Consider the following 22,335-nt stretch of genomic DNA (forward strand, 5'->3'; position numbering starts at 1 on the left):
TAAGTGGTCAGAATGAGTTAAACTCTCGTGAACTACAGGAGGGGGAAAAAGATGCCTACATTGACATGTTTAAGAGTCCTGTGTTAATTACTGGGCAAGACGGATGTGCTGTCTAATTTCCTGAGATTCATTTTTAGTGGTTGATAATATCTTTTGAAAAGAGTGCACACCCTAGTTGTGGGGAAGCCTAATGAATGGCCATAGATAGAACAGTCACTTCACATTTGTGTTCAGAGTATTACCAGGGTTTGTTTGGTAAGGGGTAAAGAGTTACACGTGCATTAGAGTAAAAGCAGTTCTGCTTCAGAAGATGTGACATAGCTAGAAACTGATGACAACTGTGTATTTGATCACAAAGCTTTCTGGAAAGGTGGTAGCTTCTTCCTAAGAGAGGCTGAAATTAGACTGCCAAAACACTTGAAGAGTGGGTTTTGGCCCATTTTCTAAAATGCTCAGATTATAATTTCACCTGGAGATGCTGCTACGTATGATTTGTGACCAAAGGAAAATTATCAAAAAAGTAAATAGAAGCTGTTTCTGCCGTGCAGGAATTGAAAAAAAAAATAAATGATGCACATAGTGGTTGGAGAACTCTTAACTTTGGTTACATTAGCTCAAAAACACACGCACAGAAAAAATCTGACCAAGTTTTAATGCTCTCTGTCATCCAGCATTCATGATGTCCCATATCTCCTCAGAAATGTGTTAATTCAGTTACTCTGGCAGGGATTGAAAGCCTACAAAGCTGCAAATTTCTTGCTATGATAATTTTGTACAGAAAGCATATGAAGGAAGAGTTAATGTTTAAGGCACCTAAATATGGCACTTGACAACTATTTTCCTTATTGTCTTACCTGAAAAACTCCTGATTCATATTGTTACTCCTGCTTAAAAGTTTTGATTGTAGGGTTTATGCCAATCACTCAGAGTTTTGTCTTTTCAGTCTCTCAGAAAAAAAATCTCTTCCCTTTTTTCTATCTCCCAGTGACTGGAATAGGTAGGTTATGAGTTGATAAAGCTGAGATTGTTCACCTCTGGGATTTGCTTATATGGGTAGCCGTGCTCTGTGATGGTTAATGTTTCTTTGTTCTTGTCTAAACTAGGAAAAAAGGTGTGGGTATTAATTAGCTAACACGTGCTAAGCAGCTCAGCAAGTTTTAAAGGCATCGTGCTAAATTTATAAAACTTGTCTGTGCTAGCTAGTATGTTCTAATACACACACCTTTTTATTCTAGTCCAGATAAGACCTTAAGACAGTGGTTCTCAACCTATTTACCATTGTGGGCCACATATGCAGCTCTCTGTGTTATGTGGGCCTCATCCACACAATATATATACTACCTGTATGACCTTGAGCATGTCACATGGGCTGCAGCTGTGTGTTGATTGGGCCGTGGGTTAAGAACTACTGCCTTAAGAGTATGTATTCACAGCACATGAAGCTTAGATTCTGAATCAGGTTTAAGCCCAAACCCCTTTCAGTCCACACAGAAATTAGTCTGACTAGGCCAGGAACCCTTCTGGACTTGGGCCAGTGTCTGAAGACCAAGTACTGCAGATTCAAGGATGTCAACGGAACCTTTTGGGAACTCCCTGTCGTCCTGCCTCTTTTATGAGAAATTCATCCGGGTACTGGGAACTGTAGTGTGCACTGAGCACACAACGGTGCATGACTGTGCTGAGTGGAGATGGTGCCCCTATAACCCCCCCAATCAGAGGCACCGCTGGACGAGAGCTGGATGAATGGCAAGAAGTGACCCTGGTGCTGAGGCCGGTAACTGAAGAGGCTATGCTACTGGAATAGATGCAGCATATCCTGGGTCCTTACTCAGAGGAGCTGTTTGGGGACAGCCCTTGGGAGCAGCGCGCTCTAGAATTGGCATCAGAGCAAACACCGAAGCCGGACCCTGGTAAACTTCTGCCGCCATGTCCATTAACATACGGAAGGGAGGAATGTCTATTACGTTATGAATACCAGACAGGGTTTGGATGTGCTTCTGTTCATGGCAGAGCCCACGCCATTCCCTTAGCACCCCCCGCTTTCCTCCCACCACCACTTGGGATTCAAAATGGATACCGTAAAATGAGGAAGAAAGTTAAGTGGTTATCATAAAATTCTTACTAGTTAATGGCTGTTATAAGGATGGATTGGGGCCCCACAATTAACCTTACATACTCTTCCCCTCTAATACAGTGCACCTTACAAATTAGCCATGCCCATACTGTTCTGTAAACTGAGTCCTCCAAAAAGCTGGCTATTATGAGTCCAAACAAAACGACAATGTCTAATTTGGTCCATGGCTTTCAGTGCTGCTCTGGAGGAGATCTTCAATGGCCAATGTTTTTTGTGTGAATAAAATACAGTCCATTGCTGAAAAGTAAAATCTTTTGACCTTGAATTAAAGTAGCTCCTTTGATAAAGTGGAAAATATAATTTTTAATGACTGGACAATAATGTGCTCTCCCACCCCCCTTTGAGACTCTTTCACCTCTGCAGGGCAAATACATGGCACTAGGAGCCTGGGGGAGTGGGCGGGCAAGCAGAAAATCTGAGATGAGCTGGTGGGAGAGATTCTAGATAGAATGAATCAGCAGATAGAGTTCCAGAAGTGCCCAATGAAATATCAGAAGGATAAGGATGAGAGAAGATTGGAAAGAGAGAGACGCTGCACAGCGTGAGCAGGGATTGGCAGAGAGATTCATGGAGCATGCCTGCAGGTTGAAGGAGGAAGACTGAGTGCAGCAGAAGGAGCAGTTCAAGCTATTACTTTTACTCATGGCTACCACACTGCAGGTTCTACTGCCACTGCCAGCTTTAGCCCCATGCCCTGAATTCCCTCCACATTATTGTGTCCTGCAGACTGTGTAGCAGTTCAGCAGTTGGCTGGATCATGTCACAGGCAATGAACAGTAGCACATGGAATGGGCAGATATACCCTCTGGATTCATCCATTCAAGTCCAGTTGCAGCCCACAGGTATAAAATGCACCGGAAAGTCAAGCAGGGGACACCCAGGAATAGTTGGCCATGTCATTTGATAACATGCACCTTTCACTGTTCTGGCACAGAACTTGGTTATTGTGGTGTATGGTCTGCTTTTCTGGTTCTTATATTGGTATTTTAATACATGTATTAAATAAAGTCTTGCTACTATAGCCTTGTGTGGAATTCAAGTTTTATTATATGTAATCTTAAGTGGCAAACGTTAATAAAGGTCATCACTTGCCCATTCTCAGTAAATTTCATAAAATTTACAAACTTCAGAGTAATCCATAAATTGAACTGAAGTACCTGGCCAATATTCATAAAATGTATAACATCTCCATACGTTTCATGAAAGTGTTTCCAGAATTCATATTACCAACACACTTAAAAAAGAAAAAGGAAAAAAAAAAAATCCCACAGCTGCCTTTCACCCATACAGAGCATGACTTAAAATAACACTTCATTCCCCCTTATGCATGGCCTCATGCAAACCTGGTATGTGGGCACATAAAGCATCCCTAATTTCTGTGGGACATCTGGATCCAGCACCATTTATGACAGATGCACTGTCTGGCTTTGTATGCCAGTTCAGAAATCCAGGAGTGTCCTGAGTCTACTAGAAGAGGTTTCCCCTTGTCCTCCCAGACATTGTGCAGTAACATTTGTAGTGCTTACCACCTTTCCGAACTTCACAGTCCTGATCATCTCTCGAACCTCTGCCACAACAACTCGCACAGTGATTTGCAAACTCTAAACTGGTTAGCCACAGACCTGTAGCAGGCTGGGGAACTAGCTGCCAGATGGCTATGGTGACCTGCTTCTGGACTGGCCTGGCTGCCCTCATATGGGTGTACTGGCACTGGAGGATGGGGCAAGCTGATTGCATATCTCCAGGAACATCTGTTTCTTCATGCGAAAGGACTGCGCTTGACTAGTCACCCCAAGTCTGTATGACGATGTGATCCCACCAATCTGTGCTGTGGCCCTGCTCCAGAAGTGCTGGTCAACATAGAGGGAATCTGTGGCTAAGGTAACAGACATGAGCAGCATCAGCTGGGTCATGGCTGGCATGTCAGTACCCCCTTCTGAGAGGTGCCTTTGGCAGCTCAGAAACTGCCGCTGAAGTGTCCACCAGCATCTTGCAGATGCTCTGCCTGATTTGTGAACTAGGACTGGCAGCATGAGATGGAAAAGTTTTTCCGCCAAGTCGGAATCCATGTTGATGGCTCTGACTGCTGGGAGCATATGAACTCAAAATGGCTTGGCTGGATGTGTTGGTGTGCTAAAACCATGCAAAATACTTCCTGTCAACTTCCACAGACCGGTTCTCCCATAACCAAGCACAGAGCAGCTTCAGCTAGCTAGAGAGCTAGGAACTCTGGGATATGATGCTAAACACCCAGAGAAGCTGAAGTTCTGACTTGGGTATGCGTAAAGCAGTTTGGATGTGCCAGCATGGTTGTAAAGTCTGGGTTTCCAATGCAATGTGGATACCCAAGCACAGGCTTAGAAACACCAAGTCTGCAGGCATGGGTCACGCAGACCTGAGATTTTCTTCTAAACTTTCAACCTCTTTGCTCAGGTATGTCTGGATTGCCCTCACATGGAAGCTGTCACACTCTTGGCTTTTCCTGCTCCTAGGTCCTGACATTCAGCCCGGCCACTTACAATATATTCTGTGTTCCCAGCTCATGGAGGAATGGAGAACTGAAGTTATTAGTGTTGCTTTGGTAACCTATGTATATTAAGGCTGATATTTTGAACTTGGCAGCACTTTTGGTTCCTCGCTGTGTTCTTTCATCAAGGAATCCTTTTCACCCAGCTCAGAGAGCAGGTGGTCTCTTCAGTTTAGAATTATGGAGGAGTTGATGATCACAGCAGGGAATCAAGCTCTGCATCTGTTTTGCCGGGCTGCTTGTTCTCTGTAGGGTTTCACCTTCCACCGGCAAAAAACTGAACGGCTCCCTAGCATCAAATATATAATACATTGCATGCAAAAAATCTAGGTGAATGTTAATTCTGTTAATCCACACACACCGAAAACGGGCAATTAAAAAGTGAAGGAAATACAACATTAACTAATCTACATGTTGAATGCTGTATTTGAAGTCACACTTAATAATGTAGCCAATAATTCAAGGTACATCAGTTGCGCGGAGTTCTCACTTAGATGGTGGTTGGGAGTATAACTTGCATTTCCTGCATTTATGTTGAATTTAAAAACCTTGGCATTGTCATAATGTAGGATTTTGTGACTATTGTATGTAAGACAAAAATGGAGGAAGTTGTGATAGTGTACTTGAACATATATATTTCGTATAATTGCATAGGCTTTAAGCTGCACTGCTGTAATTAAAATAAAACATGGATAGGAATTCAGGCAATTACATAACTAAAATTATATTTTTAAGCAGTTATACAATTAGGCTTTTAATAGGTTGTCTTAATTTTTTTTTTAAATTTAGCAAGCCAGCATTGAGAAGATTAGCAACATGAAAATGTAGATGCTTTATAATGCTGTCTTTATTTGTGCATTACCTGTGCAATACCTTCACACTTCAAGTAAAGATTTTTTTCTCTGGCCCTAATTTAATGGAGCAGATTTTGCTGCAACTAGAGTATGGGGTGAAGACAATCTTTGGGCTGAGATCTAGCACAGTGCTTTCAGCCCAAAAAGAACGTTTGCGAAAACTGTGAGATGGTTAACACTGAAATTAACAAAGTAGCAAAAATGAACTGCAACTTCAGGCTTCATTATTGTAGTATCTGTGTCTCTCTCTCAAAATGCGAAATCACATGTTCCTTGTTTATAGCTTGTCATTGCATTGTAAATGAGTGATCTCGTTATTTTTCTTGTAGATGTTTGACTGGATCACACACAACAAAGGTCTGTTTCTGAATAGTTATACAGAGATTGGAACCAGTCACCCCCACGCTATGGAGCTGCAGACGCAGCACAATCACTTTGCCATGAACTGTATGGTAAGAAACGTTACTTGCAAAAACAGTTTATTTTGCACAGCTGTTGGATTTTAAGGAAATGTTTACAGTCTCTGACCAAAATCAGGACCATGTTTCTGTGCAAATGCATAGTGAGAAACAGTCTGTGCTCCAGAGAGTTTAGAATCTGAAGAAAGGTTGAGAGGGGAAATAGACATAGAGGTGATGTGACTTTACCAGACCTATGGTAGAATCCAGGTCTCCTGGCTCCAAGTCTCCCAGTATCCTGTCCATTAGACCACATGTCAGTATTGGTGAAAGTACAGCATACAGATAATGAATAGTTCTTTGGCAACTACTAGCAAGCATTTCAGTAGTGGAGTCTCAAGTATTGCTTTAGAAATTGCCAGCAACTTCAGAGAAAACACGTAGGGCTTTAAATGAAGAATGATGCTAGATGGGCGCACAATGTGGGCAGAATTAGTTATATGAAAACCCATAAATTGACTCCAACTTATGCTTGAATACTTATAAGAAATTTCACTGTTCGATGAAAGAGCCTGTCAGCTCAGTAATCACAATCTTCAATTTTTAAAAGGGATCATTTATCATTCTGACATAACAGAATGAAGTTGAAGTAAATGTTTTCTCATGGAATGGGTACTTACTATCTTCCAGTGTGGACAAAATGGATTTTTTTTAAAAAAAACCAACAGATTTTTTTAAAGTTTAAATTAAATACACGTTTGTTTTTAAAATAAACCTATTTAAAATTAAACTTGGAATTAACCTATGTTAAAACCTAAACTTCTTTAAATTGAATAAAAAATAATAATTAGTACATTTTTGCCTGCCAAGTTTTAAACAAAGTCAGACCACTGAACTGGTGTCAGTTACTGGCTAAGCACCTGGAACCAGAGTTTAAAGTGCTAAACCAGCTATTGACATCAGGAGTCATTTCTGCAGATACAGAGGGACTATTTTCTTGATTTCAGTTTATTTAGCTAGTTCAGTTCAATCACTAATTCAAAGCTAAGAAACCACTTGGGAGTTTGAAGATGAAAACAAGCTTTCCTGGTTTTTGGTTATAGATTAAAAAGTAGGTATGAGAGGGTGAGATCTAGTAGTTCTAAAATGTAGGTAGCACATGGTGTCCAGAAACAATCCATTTGGATCACTAACTACAGATACTTGCTTTGTTTAATAGATAGTTAATTTAAATGCCAAACATGCTTAGATAAACTGCAAAACTATTTTCTTGTGTATCCAGCACTTTTAAGATAAATTAAATAAAATGCTGTTTTGGTGTCTTTTTAATTGAATTTGAATTTCCATCCAAATAGAGCTCAACACAAAATAATTAGTAAATAAGAAATGAATCATTCACTGTTTTCTAACATCATAAAAATGTAAACTTTGAGAATCTGCTTAAATGTAAGTTGTTATATAATTGCTTAATCAAATGAATATAGATACACTATATCTTCCTTGTTAGCAAAGAAACATCCGCCAGATTTAGTGGAAAGGCTATACTTAGTTATAGGTCAACATTATTTTAATTATTACCATTCATTGCAAATCAGTCCGTTTTATCGACTGAATGAGGCAGGGGTCCTGTGGTAAAATTACTATTTGATCATGTAATAAAAGACTATATAAGAGGGGTGGCCAAACTTACTGATCCTCTGAGCCGCATACGGCAATCTTCAGAAGTTCCAGAGCTGGGGCACCTGCCGGGGCTCCGGGCTGAAGCCCTGAGACTCCCGTCCCCATTGGGCAGAACCAGAGGTGACACGCGAGGGGGCACATGGAGTCACGTGCCACCTCAGATTTTTGCCAGGTTTGCTGACCCTGCGTGGTCACATGATGCCTCAGGGCCCCTCTCTGCACTGCAGCTGCTGGAGCCAGCAAGCTGGGAGCTGTGGCTGTGGGGAGAGGCAGTGGCAAACAGCTGGGAGCTGCAGGCGGGGGAGCGGGGGCTGCTGCCTCTCCCCAGGGAACTAAAGGCAGTGGCCTGTTCCTGTAGCTCCCGGCTGTTTGCTCTCCACCAGAGCTAACACCTGGGAGCTGCAGGGAGAGGCCCCTGATGGTAAGAGGGGGTTGTGACTCAAGCTGTTGGGGGAGGGGCAAACCTTTTAAACTGTACATGCTCTCCCCCCCCCCCCCTCCGTCCCGCCCCGCAGGCACCAGTACTCTCTAGCAGAAGCAACTAGCCCCACTGCCCTGCCCCCTCTGATAGGCGGAGAATCGGGGGGGGGGGGGGGGCTCAGCAAGCCACATTTTAATTGTAAAAGAGCCGCATGTGGCTCATGAGCCACAGTTTGGTCACCTCTGCTATATAACTCCAATTTATGCATCTGCACAGGGGGGCCAAATTAAGATTGCACAGGCACCTTAATTCTGGTATATCTGAACTTCTGAGTGTGTGACTTTGCAACCTTAATGTTCTTTCAACACAGTCTTTTGTGTGTGTAATTTCCTACCTTTTCAAAAAAGCAAATTCCATCATGTGAGATTATATTGACACCCATGTTATTCATCAGCAGGTTTGGAACATTTAGATCAGCGGGTCTCAGACTGGGGGTCGGGACTCCAAAGTGGGTCACAATCCCGTTTTAATGGGGTTGCCAGGACTGGCTTAGACTTGTTGGGGCCCAGGGCCAAAGCCCGAGTCCCACTGCCCGGGGCTGAAGCCAAAGCCCCAATGCTTCAGCCCAAGGCATTGGGGCTCAGGTTACAGGCCCCCTGCCTGGGGCTGAAGCCCTTGGGCTTTGGATTTGGGAGCCCCGACCCTGGGGTGGTGGGCCTCGGGCGGCTCAGGCTTGGGTCCCCCCTCTTGGGTCATGTAGTAATTTTTATTGTCAGAAGGGGGTCACGTTGCATTGAAGTTTGAGAATCCCTAATTTAGATCCACCATGCAGACCTCTTCAGCTAATGGAGTAACTAATAGCAGCAGTAGGTTTTCCTAACAACGTTAGAGAGGGACGGGATTTTTTTGCCAGTGGGTTTCAGAGAGATTTGCTGACAGCAGAGGAATGTTGGCTATTGGTTATTTTGGGTTCTATTCCAGGCTCGGTAGGCAAGTCTTCTCTAATGGTTAGCTATTTTGCTTCAGCCCAGTCCAACTTGTCCCACTAGTGATCCCTGTCCTACAGGCTCTCATCCCCTCTGAATTAGGGACAGGAGGTTTCCTCCTCCCTGTTGCTTGGGTGCCAGAGTGGTGGAGGTTGGCAGTAAGCACAGGAGAGAATCTCCCTGCTGTCAGTTCTGGTGTCACTACAGCTGGGAGCAGCAGTTGCAGGAGAAGCCCTGCCTGGCTTCCGCAGCCCTGGGCTGGAGCACATTCAGTGCAGATTAAATCGTGTGTGAATTTAGCTGCCAAACTTCACAAAGCCTATACAGTGCATCTGCAAACTGTTGTTTTTCAAATCTTACAAGTGCACCAACTTTGGATGTTTTTTCATAGGAATAGCTAGAGTGACCAGACTTAGGGGCTTGTCTTATATATGCAACTATACTCCTTCACCCCTCAAAAAAAAGGGGGGGGTCCCCAGTTTTTCACATTTGCTATCTGCTCACCCTAGGAACAGCCAAAGGCACATACCAGACACTAGCAAGACACCTGTCACCTGAGCCTTTGCTCCAAAGCATGGAGGTACAGAGCTTCTCAATGAAACACCTGAAAGAATTGTTTCAACATAGGCAAAACATATTTTTCTTTAATCTCACTTTGAGAAATGGCTGAAGCATTGTGGATGAAACATACTATCAAGTTCAGCCTGAACAATTAAAGTTGAGCAAAGTTAAAGGCAACTGAGAACAGGGAAAGCGTCAATCTTAATGAAGCCTATAAAAACTGCAGTCATCAGAAATGTCACATGTTTTGTAAGCAGTAAATTGATGGTCTCGATTTGAAAAAATTGTCTGTAATCATACAGAGCTTACATACATTCTATTTTAAATATTCTCATTTTTAAAAAAAATTGATTGTTTCTCCCTTGCCCCAGCCTGCATCTCCCTGACAAAGTAGAGGGGAGGGAGGAAAAGTGATAAAATAACTGCTAGGTATGTACAGCTTTTCTATATGCAAGAGATTTTGGAGGTGTAAGTTGTTGCTGTATTCAGTTGTAATGGCTCTGTCACCTGTAGGAGTAATCTAAATCCAAAATGGGGGTGGAGGGGGGGAATAGGGCTTGCAAATGTAAGTTTGTCTCATAAATGTTTTTGTCCAGAATCTGATTAATAAAAATTCTTTTTCAAGGTTAAATTTCAGAGCAAATCAGCTGCAGGTTCAACAAGACAATAGGGCCTTCAAAGAAACAAACTAATCTTTCTCCCTCCCTCCTCCGCCCCCCAATAATGCCTGAAAAAACAAGCTTGAACATCACTGAGTTCCATATCTGGTAATTAGTTCATTGCTGAATGAGGCATAATGTATGTTCAACCAACGGCCTTATCCAGAAAAATGGACAGGCGTAGCTGGTGCTGTACTTCCTAGTTTTCCATTAATCAGAATAAATGCTAGATGGAAGCTTGCTGCCAGAACACAAGCTGGGTCCAGCAATAGTAAAGAAGCTGTGACCTACAGGAGTCTTTGTGGGTCCAGTGAGAGATGCTGAGGAGAGGAGCATACCCAAGGAGACTGAGGGGGCCAGCTGAATGTTTTAAGTGTGAATAAAACAACAAAAAGCAAACTGCTATTTTAAATCTGATATAGTTAACCATCTGTGTAATTATGGGTATATGACCTCCAGTTCATGTGTTTAGTCTGCAGATGAATAAATTTGACAAGTGCAGAGTCTTTTTCCTTGCAATACAAAAAATAGCACATCTGCATATATTACCTTTTTTCTGTACTCTAGTGCTTCCCCTAACTGCAGGGTAAACTATTCCAAATGATTCATCTTCAAAGATGAAAAGAACTAACGAGTCTTCAGCACACTGTATTTGGCACAAGTAAAGCACCTATCTGAACATCATTTTAAAACAAAACTATTGAACTTAGTTGTCAAATGGCCTGACACACACCACCTTGAAAAAATGCAACCGTTGTACATCAGCTAACATTAATCTCTAATTTGATCACAGTGGGCCCTGTTTTCCCTACTTACATTAAAAATGTGCAATGGGAAACAAGGCATTTCCAAACTTTTTTTTGGTGCTTCTGTTGAGCCATGTTGTCATTTCACAAAGGGACAGCTGGAGATATGGAATAAACACAGCATGAATCAAGGGAAGCCTACAGAACTGGGGGCTTGCAATCACTTGTAGATCAAATCTACCATCTCAAGACAGTCAGCCAGAGGGCCTTCCCTTTCGTGCATGTTCAATGTCTGTTTTTGCCTTCAGCAATAGTAGCACAACTTATTGCCAGCCTGTTTACTCTGACCACTTGGGAATCATTCAAGTGTTAGAACTTCTTTAAAGAGCATTGACTCAGTATTATCAACTTGTGAGACTTACTTGAGTTTAGCGATATTCAGCGTTTTTCTTGAAGCCCTAAGAGTTGATCTTCACAATGTCCCCATGTGTGCGGCCCACCTTCACTCAGGGAAGCTCTGTCAGGTGCCCACTTATCTCAGCATCCCCAGTGGGGCACTGAAAACTAATTTAAACCTTATTCCCAAAGAAAACAAAATGAAGGGGCTGCCCTCCCCCCACCCTCCTGCAGCGTGCTGACCCTTTTCAACTTTCTTCCTGGAGGCCCACCTCTTACCTGAGCCACTGACTCCAGGGCTTGCTCCCTGGAGTCCTTCCCCAGTCTGGTTGTTCTCCACAAGATGGATTCTTATCCCTAGTCTGTCTCCAGGCCATCTATCTGGGATTTGGACCTGCCCAGGCCCTCTCACAGTAGCTTGCTCCCCTCCTGCCTGCCACCCTCTTCCTTCAGTGCCAGTAACAGGAGACAGCCTCCCTCCTGCAGCTCTTCTCTCCAGTTGAGCTCTCCCAGGCTTTTATGGGAATCATCCAGCTCTTACACAGGGGATCTGATGATTGACCTAGGCCCTCTGATGCCCAGCAGATCAGGATTAGCGGGGGGGAGAGGAAGGGAGGGGTAACTGATCTGTCACAGGTGAAGCTGAGTCAGAATCCTCCTACCAGGGCTAGCCAGCCTGTAACACCCAGCTCCTGGAGTCAAGGGATTGTGAATCTCTGCTTTGATTGATCAAAATTAAGTTTCTAGCTCTCATGTTTGAGGTGAAGAAGCTTGAAAACCACAAACCTTAAAAGCACAAAAAACAGAAGGCAAATAGAAAGAACCCAAAATGCATATGGTGGAAAAAATTGTTTGGGTCTTTAAGCCAATTTAATTATTTTTGGGGTCTGAGGATTGATTTATTTTTTATTTTTTCAGCGCATGGGATCGGAAACTTTGTTTATCAATCATTGATCAGTTACGAAGACTTCAGTCCACCTTATGTGGAGGAGGAGGGAAGACGTGCTCGATGGCTATGCCCCCTCATTCCATGTGCCCCATGGGCTGCAGATGCTGGCAGGGGTGACAGAAGTAGCTGTGCAAGTGTGTGGGTGGAGGGAGGATGAGGAACATCTTGCACAGCAGTTGTTGCAGCTTCCATTACAAGACTCGGCTTTTTAAAGAGAGCTTTGTTTATGCTGGGGATCCAAACCTTTTCTTTAGGTGACAACTACAGGCCAGCCTCCTCTTGTAGCAGCAGCATGCACTGGTCAGGCCCTTGGGAGCCCCTGCATTAGCTCAGTCACTATGCCTCCACCCTATCCTTAAAGGGGCAGCTCCCATTTCTCTTATATAACCATTAACAAAAATATATTGAATAATAAAAATACTGAAAAAATTATTACTAAAAAAATCCCATTATAAATCTATTTCTAAAACATCTATTTTAGGAACCTCACACTCTCATTGGCCTTTGTACATATTCTCACCGCCTCTGCTACCTGTTTTCCTGCACTTTCCATGGTTTTGCTTTCCTCAAAGCTGTGAACATGATCATATAGGCCAGTGTTAGTATTGCTTTAAAATTAAATTGGGTAAGAGAAAGCTAAAGCTGAGCTACCTTTGGCTACTGCCAGGGGCTTAGCACACTGCATGCCTGAAAATTAATGTGTGAAGGTACAGCAGTGTTTGTTGGGATTGACATAGAGTAGACAATTACAGTCAATTGTTGGTTATATCTACGCTATGTGCCACCGCTGCTGTGCTGCAGCTGGGCCATTGTAGCACCCGAGTGCAGACGCTTCCTACCTTGATGGAAGTGTGTTTTCCATCGATATAGTTAATCCACCTCTCTGAGAGGCGATAGGTTGACAGAAGAATTCTTCTGTAACCTAGCTGTGTCTACACTGAGGGTTAGGTCAACCTAACTGTGGCTCTGAGTGTGCAAAATTTTTCACAGCCCTGTAGCCACATGGCGAGGTCAATCTAATTTTTAAGTGTACACCAGCCCTTAAACTCAGGTTTTGTTTTCCCCATAAACAATGCTAAAAGCTATACTTGCTTATCCTCTTTGCCCTGGGAGTCAACTGACCCATGACCTGCTAAAATATATTTTAGTTAAGGAATTCTGGATTCCTATTGTCAAAGCACGGTATCTATCGTGTGTATGTGTGTGTGTGTGTGTGTGTGTGTGTGTGTGTGTACACTATCCTGTTTCAGAATCACTAAAATCTGTAGTAGTCAAACACTGTCAGTTTTGTTTGTGAACTGAGAGTCCTAGAACTAAGCGCCCTTAAGGATTTTTGGAAGCTTTAATCCAAAGCACAGAGGCTGCATTACAGACTCTAGTGGATCAACAGTTAACTTTGAGCAGAGCGAAGGTACTAAACAAATCTGTTTAAATCCCACCTCAGGGGTTGGAATGAATGAAAACATTAAGAAGGTCAGATGAGGTAAAAGAGTGTTTCAGAACTGAAAACCACCATGATTTTTTTTTCCCTATTAAAGATACCTTTTCAGTCTGAAGTTTTTTACTTCTCTAACATTTCTTTAATTTACAAACCTGTCACCTGAGACTGATAAGCGACATCTTGAATTTTACACTCCTGTAAGATTCTTTGAAGCTCCAACAAACAAGAGCGGCACTGTTAGTTTTAAACAGCAGTCTTTGTCAGATCACTTTGACATGCTGTGATTTTTCAAAAGGCTAAATGCTAACGCATAATTGGGATAGACACACCTAGGCGTCTCTGTAGACTTCATTATTTTTTGTATTATAGCTTCCCAGGGAGGGGTTTTTGTAAAGCATTTCTAGACTAAAGAGTCCAGTTTTCTTTTCCGTAACACAACGGGGAATACTGGTTGGATACTGCAGGTAACTTAAGTAATTACTAACAAGTGACAATAAAACTGTTGACATTGCCCAGTTTTCAGTTGCCTGGGCAGTGCCTAGTACAGTGGATCATTGATCCCTGATTGGAACTTCTGAATGCCATCTTGGATGAATAATTAGTAATTTACCACAAAAGAGAAGTAAGGATGCAGTGATAATAATCCTAGTGACATACACTAAGAGACATCCTTAAAAATATCATACCAAATGTGCACCCCCTATATGCAGAATAGCAGTTCCTGTTTCAGAATCTGTTTGCTAAAGCAGCATTTTATAAAAGGCTTTGGGAATATGTGGGTTAAAATGAAACCTTTAGTGCTTTTGCCAGTTTGTTTCTATTAAGTGCTACAGAGAAGCTGAGGTAAACTGGCAGGCTGTCACCCGTATTTCCCATGTATACTTGCCTTCCCTGAAATCAGCCGCATGCCAAAGGATGACGCATGCTGTTATAGCTGGCCTGTGCCTTAGCTTGTTTATCTGAATTTGCTGGCTTTTGCCATGTTAAGCAATAACTTTTTATATATAGCCTGGAGGAGAAAAATTCTGGTATTTCCAGACCTTGCAGAATCTCTCTCAGGTATTTTGAAGTTTAAAGAGCAAATGCCAGTCTATTAAAGCGAGCTCTGAGTAAAGAAGGTTGTAAATGAGATGTATTTTTATACAAACTGCTGCCCTTATTACATTATTGACTTGTTTTTTTGTTGCTGGCTTTTTTGCTGCCCTTTTGTGCTGCTCCATAGCATTCATTAGTTTTATACTTCTGCAATGCAGTGGAATAATCTGAAAAACACTGCGAAATTGTACCTCTTTCCTCCCTCACTTCCTAAACAGTTGATTAGCATTTAGAAGCTGCAGATTCATTGCATTATTTGTCATTTAAAATGACAGATTAAACAATTATTATTTCTTAGTAAAGTTGTTGACGATCGTTGGCCTACAATTATTGCCTATTTACTTGCAGTCAGCTAATGCCACCCATCAACTAATGGGGTAACTAAGAAGAAATCCCTGAATGGAGCAGTAGAAAAAGACAGCACTCGATTCAGTTCAAGAAATACCTGCTGGTTCTCTAAGGGCATCACATTTTTATTTTGCGTATAGGTGTGATAAAGATAGTTGACCATATGCTTTCACTGAATGCACCTGTCAGTCCCTCTCTATCTATCTATCCTCTATCTAGCCAAGGTTCGGTTAAGTCTTCCTATTGTAGCCAGTTAATATTTGAGGGGTTTGTCATCCTCCAGTTCTTCCTTTTTGTCATTCTTCTTTCTCTGAGCTGAATTGCTGCTGCTTTCTGTCACAGGAACCAGCTTCTAGGTACTGAGATTTAAATCTTTAGTAGACGTCTCAAATGGTGGCGGGTGCTGTAATGGGGAAAAAATAAAGTACTGGGTGAGACTACTGTTCATTTGTGTTCTGGCAGTGTGCATTTGCACATTTTATAGTACCTTTCATGCTAAAGCTTCAGAGAACAAAGTAGTGTAAACACAGTGATAAGGAATATTTCTTTGACACCCACAGATGAGCCATTCACCCTGGAAGCCTTAGATTTGGTTACCTGTATCATTGCTTTGGCTTCTGTAATTACTCACATTTATGGTGGTAAAAATTTCAGTCCTTCAAGCCCAGCTGACGCCATAAGACTAGCTGACTTCTTATTGTGGAGGGTTATATAGGTTAGATATACACTTCATATAGTAGTAGAATATTTCCTTCATTCTTTTCAGTTTCTCAGTATGGAGAAAGGGAAGGGATTTTCAGTTTTCATGATACTTAACATAATTTTCCATTACTCAGCCAAGCCCCCTTGTCAGGCCTTTTAACAGGCTTTTCATCCTATAGCCCACACATGCTGGATAATCAAATTGAACTTACTTCAATAAGATTGTTCAGATAACAGATAGTTATCCTGTGCTTCTCCAATCATATATACTGCTGCTTCAAAAAGGAAGAGACAAAGCCAGGTTAGATTTTGGTTTGTTATAAAGTTAGTGGGAAGTACTTTATTTCCAGATCTGATGCATTGTGATTTCAGTTAGCAAAGGTATCAAATCACAGAGTATTAGAGAGTGCTACCTTTTTTCCACACTGATCTGTGATGATTTTCAAAAAGTGCAGAAGGCTGGAAAGTGGAACTCACCTGGGCAGAATACAGAGAACCTGGTGCTTTTAAAAAAGTTCTCCTCCTCACTCTGCTCTGTATGTATTAGTGCTTGCTGGGATTTCTTCAGGTAGTTTTTACTACAGGTGTAATGGTTCTCGGGGCACCTAGGACTGAGAGTCACCTTATTACCCCCTGCCTCTTATCAGAGGGAGACTTTTTGGGGTAGCTGGGTGTCAGCTCAGTAACACCATGGGCTTTTTAGCCACTCAAGCACTCTCCTCTGGGCTATACCAGCCCTTACTTCACCTTGCAGGTTAACAATAGGTGCAGTCCAAGCCCTGAGTCCTTTTTGAATTGTTCCCCTGTGATATCCAGCCCCTGACACATGCTACTCATAGAAAATCCAGATACTTAGCATGCAAAGTACCCCAGTTTACCAGTTTAATGTTAAACCTCCACTTCTGTAAACCACACAGCACTTGAAAGCACTTATGATAAAGCAAAAGCAGGCTCATTTAAGAAAGGGCAAAGATTTAATTGGAAATGGGAGAAAGTGATGAAAGCAAATGGTTACAGTACAAAACAAAATTATAAAATGTGAACCTGGGTCTATACTTACTAATAGTTAAATTTCCTATATAATAAAGTAGGCTTTCCCCCAAAGTTCAGTCCATTGCAAACCTAGCTGGTTTCACAAAAACCCAGATCCAAACGGTCACTCCTTAAGGGGTTTCCTCAGTGAATGGATATGGTGTCTTTCCCTACACACTGTTTTACTGAAATAATCTTTTGTCTTTATTCATAGCCAGGGTGATCTCCTCCTGCTATAATGTTCCTTTTCACCTCCAAGTGGTTTCTGTCGTTGGTAGTTGTCTCTGATAGTTTTCCATTGGATGTTCTGGGATGTGGCAAGGGTAAACAAGAGAACCTTGCATTACCTTGCCAGCTGACGGGGGAGGGGGGAGAGAGAATATTGATATGTTACGATAAGTTTCTGTAGATAACGTACATGTCTGGTGTAGTGAGTTTGTCAGGTCTGAGGTAAGAGTTGTTTGCAAAGAAGGGGACCTTTTGCCAAGGAACTTCTCTGTCACATGTGCCAAATCTTCATCCAAATTTGATGAGGTAGTCCCAGTATTTTTCAATGTTGCGAGGAGAAAAGTAAACCAAGAGCACTTGCTACAGATAACTTTATAGTAGCTTCTCAGATTGGCCCAGAAAAAAGAGTGACTGTGTGAAAACAAATATCCTTTGATGGTTAGGTAAAGATTTTCAGCTTCCGGTATTTTCTAGAAACTGAAATATGGTTTCTTCAGTTGCATGATCTTACTTTTTGTCTGCCCAGAGTTTAGGTGTTGAGTGTTTAGGGTCAGAATAAGAATATAATTGTGAGATGAATGCAGTGATGCCTATGGATGCCTAGGATTGCCCAGGCATTAACACTTCAGAGCAGTGGTTTTCAACCTTTTTTCATTTGTGGACCCTTAAAAATTTCAAATGGAGGTGCGGACTCCTTTGGAAATCTTAGACATAGTCAGTGGACCCCCAGGGGTCTGCGGACCACAGGTTGAAAACCAGTGCTTTAGAGTATCATTTTCAATTGTTTGGAAGTTAGCCAGTCTTTTACTCCTCTGGCTGGAGTTCAGTGGTTAAGTCGGGAAGTAATTTTTTTCAGAAAGTATGTGCAAAAACAGTTCAATTATTGCCAAATACTGAAGAGGACTTCTGCTGCTGTAACTTTCTGTGACCTTGAACGTCTGTAATGCCTCAATGAGTGGAGGTAAAAACTCGAAATTTTGGGGGGAGAGAGGGTCCCTAGGTCATGGTGATCTGGGAACATGAACATGCTGTTTAAAACAAGTGATTACCAGTCACTTATAATTTCCGAATAGTTAACTATTTGAATGCCTTCATTTCTCCATTAGTGAAATAGTTACTATACAAGCCCTCTGTGAGGTAAGATGAAGCTTGTCTGTTTGCTTTTATTAGGGTCTTTGTGAAGTACTAGGTGTTTCTTTGACCACAGTATTGTCATTCATTATGAGTCAGAAACACAAATTTACAACAGCTGAGAATCTCCATTGTTGTCATCCGAGCAAGACTTCTTTACACCAATGGAGGATCTACCCCCAAATATGTACTTTTAGTATATGTAAAACTAGGTTATTCAGTAAACATTGCTTAGCACTTTTTACAGATTCTTTCATGGATCTATCTTGTGAGGTTATTAATTGTATTTCCTAACCACATTCTGCCTTTGTCATCCTTTCTCCACAGAATGTGTATGTAAACATAAACCGCATCATGTCAGTAGCAAATCGTTTGGTTGAGTCTGGCCATTATGCTTCACAGCAGATTAAACAGATCGCTAGTCAGTTGGAGCAAGAGTGGAAGGCATTTGCTGCAGCCTTGGATGAACGAAGCACCTTACTGGATATGTCCTCCATCTTCCACCAGAAGACAGAACAGGTCAGTAATTGGGACACAGCCAACGAAAGCTAACAAGCTAAAAGTATAAACCAAATTACCTGATTTGGCCATGAAACCAGGTTAAAAAACAAATCCAGAAAGTGAGTTAGCTCCATTCTGGATGGGGCTTAAAAGAAAGCAAAGGCTACAGGTAGAAGACTTGATCTCTGTTCAGCTCTACAGTAGTATGGAACTTCATCATCACTTTTAAACAAAGGCTTGTTCTCCCTGACGCAAGACTGCCTGGGTTTTAAGTCACTGCTCCTTGTGTTCTATACACGAGGCTCCTTAGAAAACCAATACAGTGTAGAAATTAGAAAGCAAAAGGATGTAGGAATTTAATGATTTGAACATAGAGCTTAACCTGGGGCAAGCTTTTGAGATGATGAAGAAAGTAAAAAATTAGTATGAATATAAAGGTCTTTTTACCCAAACAGTCATTTGGCCAGTAATTCCTTGCTTTTTGCCTCACACAATGAATGATGATAGTGTTTGTGAATATCAGTCCCAGAATGGTTCAATATTTAAGGAGCATTTCAGGAAACACCTATTGAGTAATAAACCTAACTCACTGGAAAATTAGGGGAAGTAAAGTATTTAAATGTCTTTCTTTAATCTGGGTTTGGAGTTGGGTGGGGGATATTTACTCAGTGTCCCATAATAGTACACTTAACTTCCATTGGCATTACATATCCCTGTTCCTGGCTCTAGGCCCCCATACAACTTAAAATATCAGTCATAAACCATGTGAATTAATCTGACCCAGGAAGAAGTAGGCCTAAATATTCCACATTGCCAGGTTAATTGTCTTGATAACTAGAGCATGTTTTTCCCTTCAGGGAATTAGTTGCAGCCTGGTTGGCAAATGCATGCTGTTGAGTCTCCCGTCAATATTCCGTTTCCTTGTTGGTGTGTTTTGTTAGCTGCTGCTGGTGTTTTTATTGATAGGGAGCACTAGGCTTGTTGAGATAGGTAAGAAGTAGTGTGTTAAGTATAGTCCCTGTAGCTATTCCTCAGTTTTCTCTTGCGACATGCCAAACTGAGTTCCAGAAAAATTGCCATTTGCTCATAACTGATTTAAGTAGCCTTTTGGGAATAAGATCATTTGGCCACAAAAATTTAAGAAGCAGTGTAATTACTAATTGTTTTAAGGTGGATTTTTGCATGTTTACTAAGAGGAGATGCTAGATTCTTAAAACCAAATTGTTTGAGAATGTGAATCCTTTAATTGACAGGCAACCCTACAGTGCTTTCAGCATGCTAATGATGATGCTTTGGTCTAGGGAAGCAAGTAGCTGATCTTAGTCCATTTATGGTAAATAGGTGTCCTTATTACAAGTACAGCTGTTGCTAAGAGATACCTTTTTTGGCAGTCTCAACAGTGAGGCCACAGAAGGGCGAGTCAAAAAGAATAAACTGTTTTCATGCATCTATAGATGTGGTCATTCTAGGTCAGTTTGAGATATTTGATGGGGACAGTGTGGGACTTCACCAGTGTCTGTGCTGTATTTGTTCCCTGGCTAACTTAAAGATTTGCATCGCTACAGTTGCCAGTCTGACACCTTTGAAAAGCACCATATGCAAAAACATAATTACATGTTGGTGTGCCTCCTGACCAAAGTGGAGTGGGTTTTTTTTTTTTTAAAATGAACCGCATCAGTGTCTGAAATTAGGAATGTATTCCAGTTCACAGAAGGGTTGTTTTGTACCTGGCAGTTAACTGACAAGCTGTGACTGACCGTGTCCAAGCCATTTTGGGAAGTTACTACGTGCTTCAGTACAAAGTGTACAGAAATGTGAATTGGTGAGAGAGAAGTAAAATAAATTAAAGGAAAGTACACGGTTTGCAGTCTGCTGGGATTAATTAAATTAGTTTCTTTAATTGCTCCTTCTGCTGTGTTCATTTGACAATTAGCTGTAATGGATTCTAATACTCTCTCCATAGGAAAACTGGCTGTGATTTATCAGCTATCTGATTAGCGATAGGGGATGAAAGTTGAGGTGGGAAGAAACCGGGTGAGAAAGGAATGGTTTGCAACAGCCAGAGACTACAAATGGTTGCCTTTAAACTGTAATTTGCATTTAGGACTTTCTGTTTACATGCAAATAGCTTTAGGTCTTTAATTATTTTAGTGCTTCCATATATGCTTATCTACTTCCCAGATGCAGCACATTTAACTGAGAAGAATACCTCTTGTTTAAGTTGCATCTCCCCTGTATGCTCACTGTTGTAGTGGATAGCATAATACATTGGGTTTCAATCTTTTTTCCTTCTTCGAGTGATTGCTCATGTGCATTCCACAATAAGTGTGCGTGCTCGCCACGTGCACCAGTGTTGGAAGTTTTTCCCCTAGCAGTACCCGTAGGGGAGCGCCCCTAGCGACCCCTAGAGTGGCGCCGCCATGGGGCAATATAAGGGGCGCTGCGTGCTCCCCTCACCCTCAGTTCCTTCTTGCCGCCAGTGAAGGTGCTTCGGAACTGCTGTGCTCCAGCTTTCTGCTGTAGCTTTCCCTGTTTGGACTGTCATTTAGTTCCTAGATAGTACCTGTAGTTTAAATTTAAAAAAAAAAAAAAAAAAAAAAGAGAGAAAGTTATATAGATAGAGTAGAGAAGTGTGCCCGGGTTGGCGCATGCCCCGGGCTTTAAGTTGTGCGACACTTGTAAACGGCCTGTGCCCGTAAGTGATCCGCACGCTAGCTGTTTACGCTTTCTTGGGGAAACCCACCTTAGCGACTGCTGCAAGATTTGCAGAACATTTAAGCTTCGGATCAAGAAGGAGCGGGACATACGGCTCTGAGCAATATTGATGGAGTCGGCCCTGACCCCGACACTGCTATGCTGCTCCGAGTCGGCATCGAGCACCATGGCATCGGTGCGCGGTGACCCAGTGGTGCTCTCCACCAGCCGACACCGCTCCCTATCCACGGGACACTATAAGAAGATGAAGAAGAGATCTTCTCTGTCAAGGCACCAGGGCAAGGCTGGGGGCGAGACTAGACCCACATTGGGCAGCTCTCAATCCCTTCGACCTCACGGCCGCTGACTCAAGTTGAGTGGAGTAGCCCAGCCCACTCTGAGCCAGCCTCCCGGATGCCAGTGGCCACATATTGGTGCCCTCCATGCCGGAGGCCCTGCAGGCGGCTCAAGATGTAATGTCTCTCCCAGTACCGGCTGCATCGACCCCAGTGGCTCCCCGGTCCAGAGGCAAGCTGGCGCTCGGACTGCCACAGTCGCCACCCGGGTGGTACCGCTCATGGTCAAGGGAAGGTTCCTGATGCCGTTCTCTGCAAGTGACCGCCCCACTCACAGCCCGCACCGGTCCCCGTTGACCCCCACCAGATTGGCTGGGTGCCAAGCAGCAGAGAATCCAGGCACCGCTTTGCATCGAGGGAGCGCAGGCCTTGAGATCAGAGCGTGCCACGCTTGGTCTGGGATAGACAGCACCAGAGGTCACCAACTCCAAGAAGCCACCATAGCCCCTCACGATACCAATGTCGATGCCACTCACGCTCTCCGTCCCGGTCGAGG

The 22,335-nt window shown here is 42.5% G+C and overlaps 1 protein-coding gene across 4 annotated transcripts in view; it reads left to right on the top strand.

Annotated features, from left to right (window-relative positions):
- The window catches only part of TRIO (trio Rho guanine nucleotide exchange factor), a 418,347-nt gene that overhangs the window by 146,247 nt on the left and 249,765 nt on the right, over positions 1 to 22,335 (top strand). For all 4 annotated transcript variants that reach the window (XR_004644600.1, XM_034761550.1, XM_034761548.1 and 1 more), the window contains exons 6-7: positions 5,845 to 5,967; positions 18,616 to 18,807. Coding sequence is in view for 3 of the 4 variants with exons in the window: in XM_034761550.1 (XP_034617441.1) it covers positions 5,845 to 5,967; positions 18,616 to 18,807 (315 nt within the window). In the remaining variant the exon portion in view is untranslated. The remainder of the gene's footprint in view (positions 1 to 5,844; positions 5,968 to 18,615; positions 18,808 to 22,335) is intronic.

This window comes from Trachemys scripta, chromosome 2 (genome assembly GCF_013100865.1).
Source record: "Trachemys scripta elegans isolate TJP31775 chromosome 2, CAS_Tse_1.0, whole genome shotgun sequence".
In the NCBI taxonomy this organism is placed as follows: Eukaryota; Metazoa; Chordata; order Testudines; family Emydidae; genus Trachemys; species Trachemys scripta.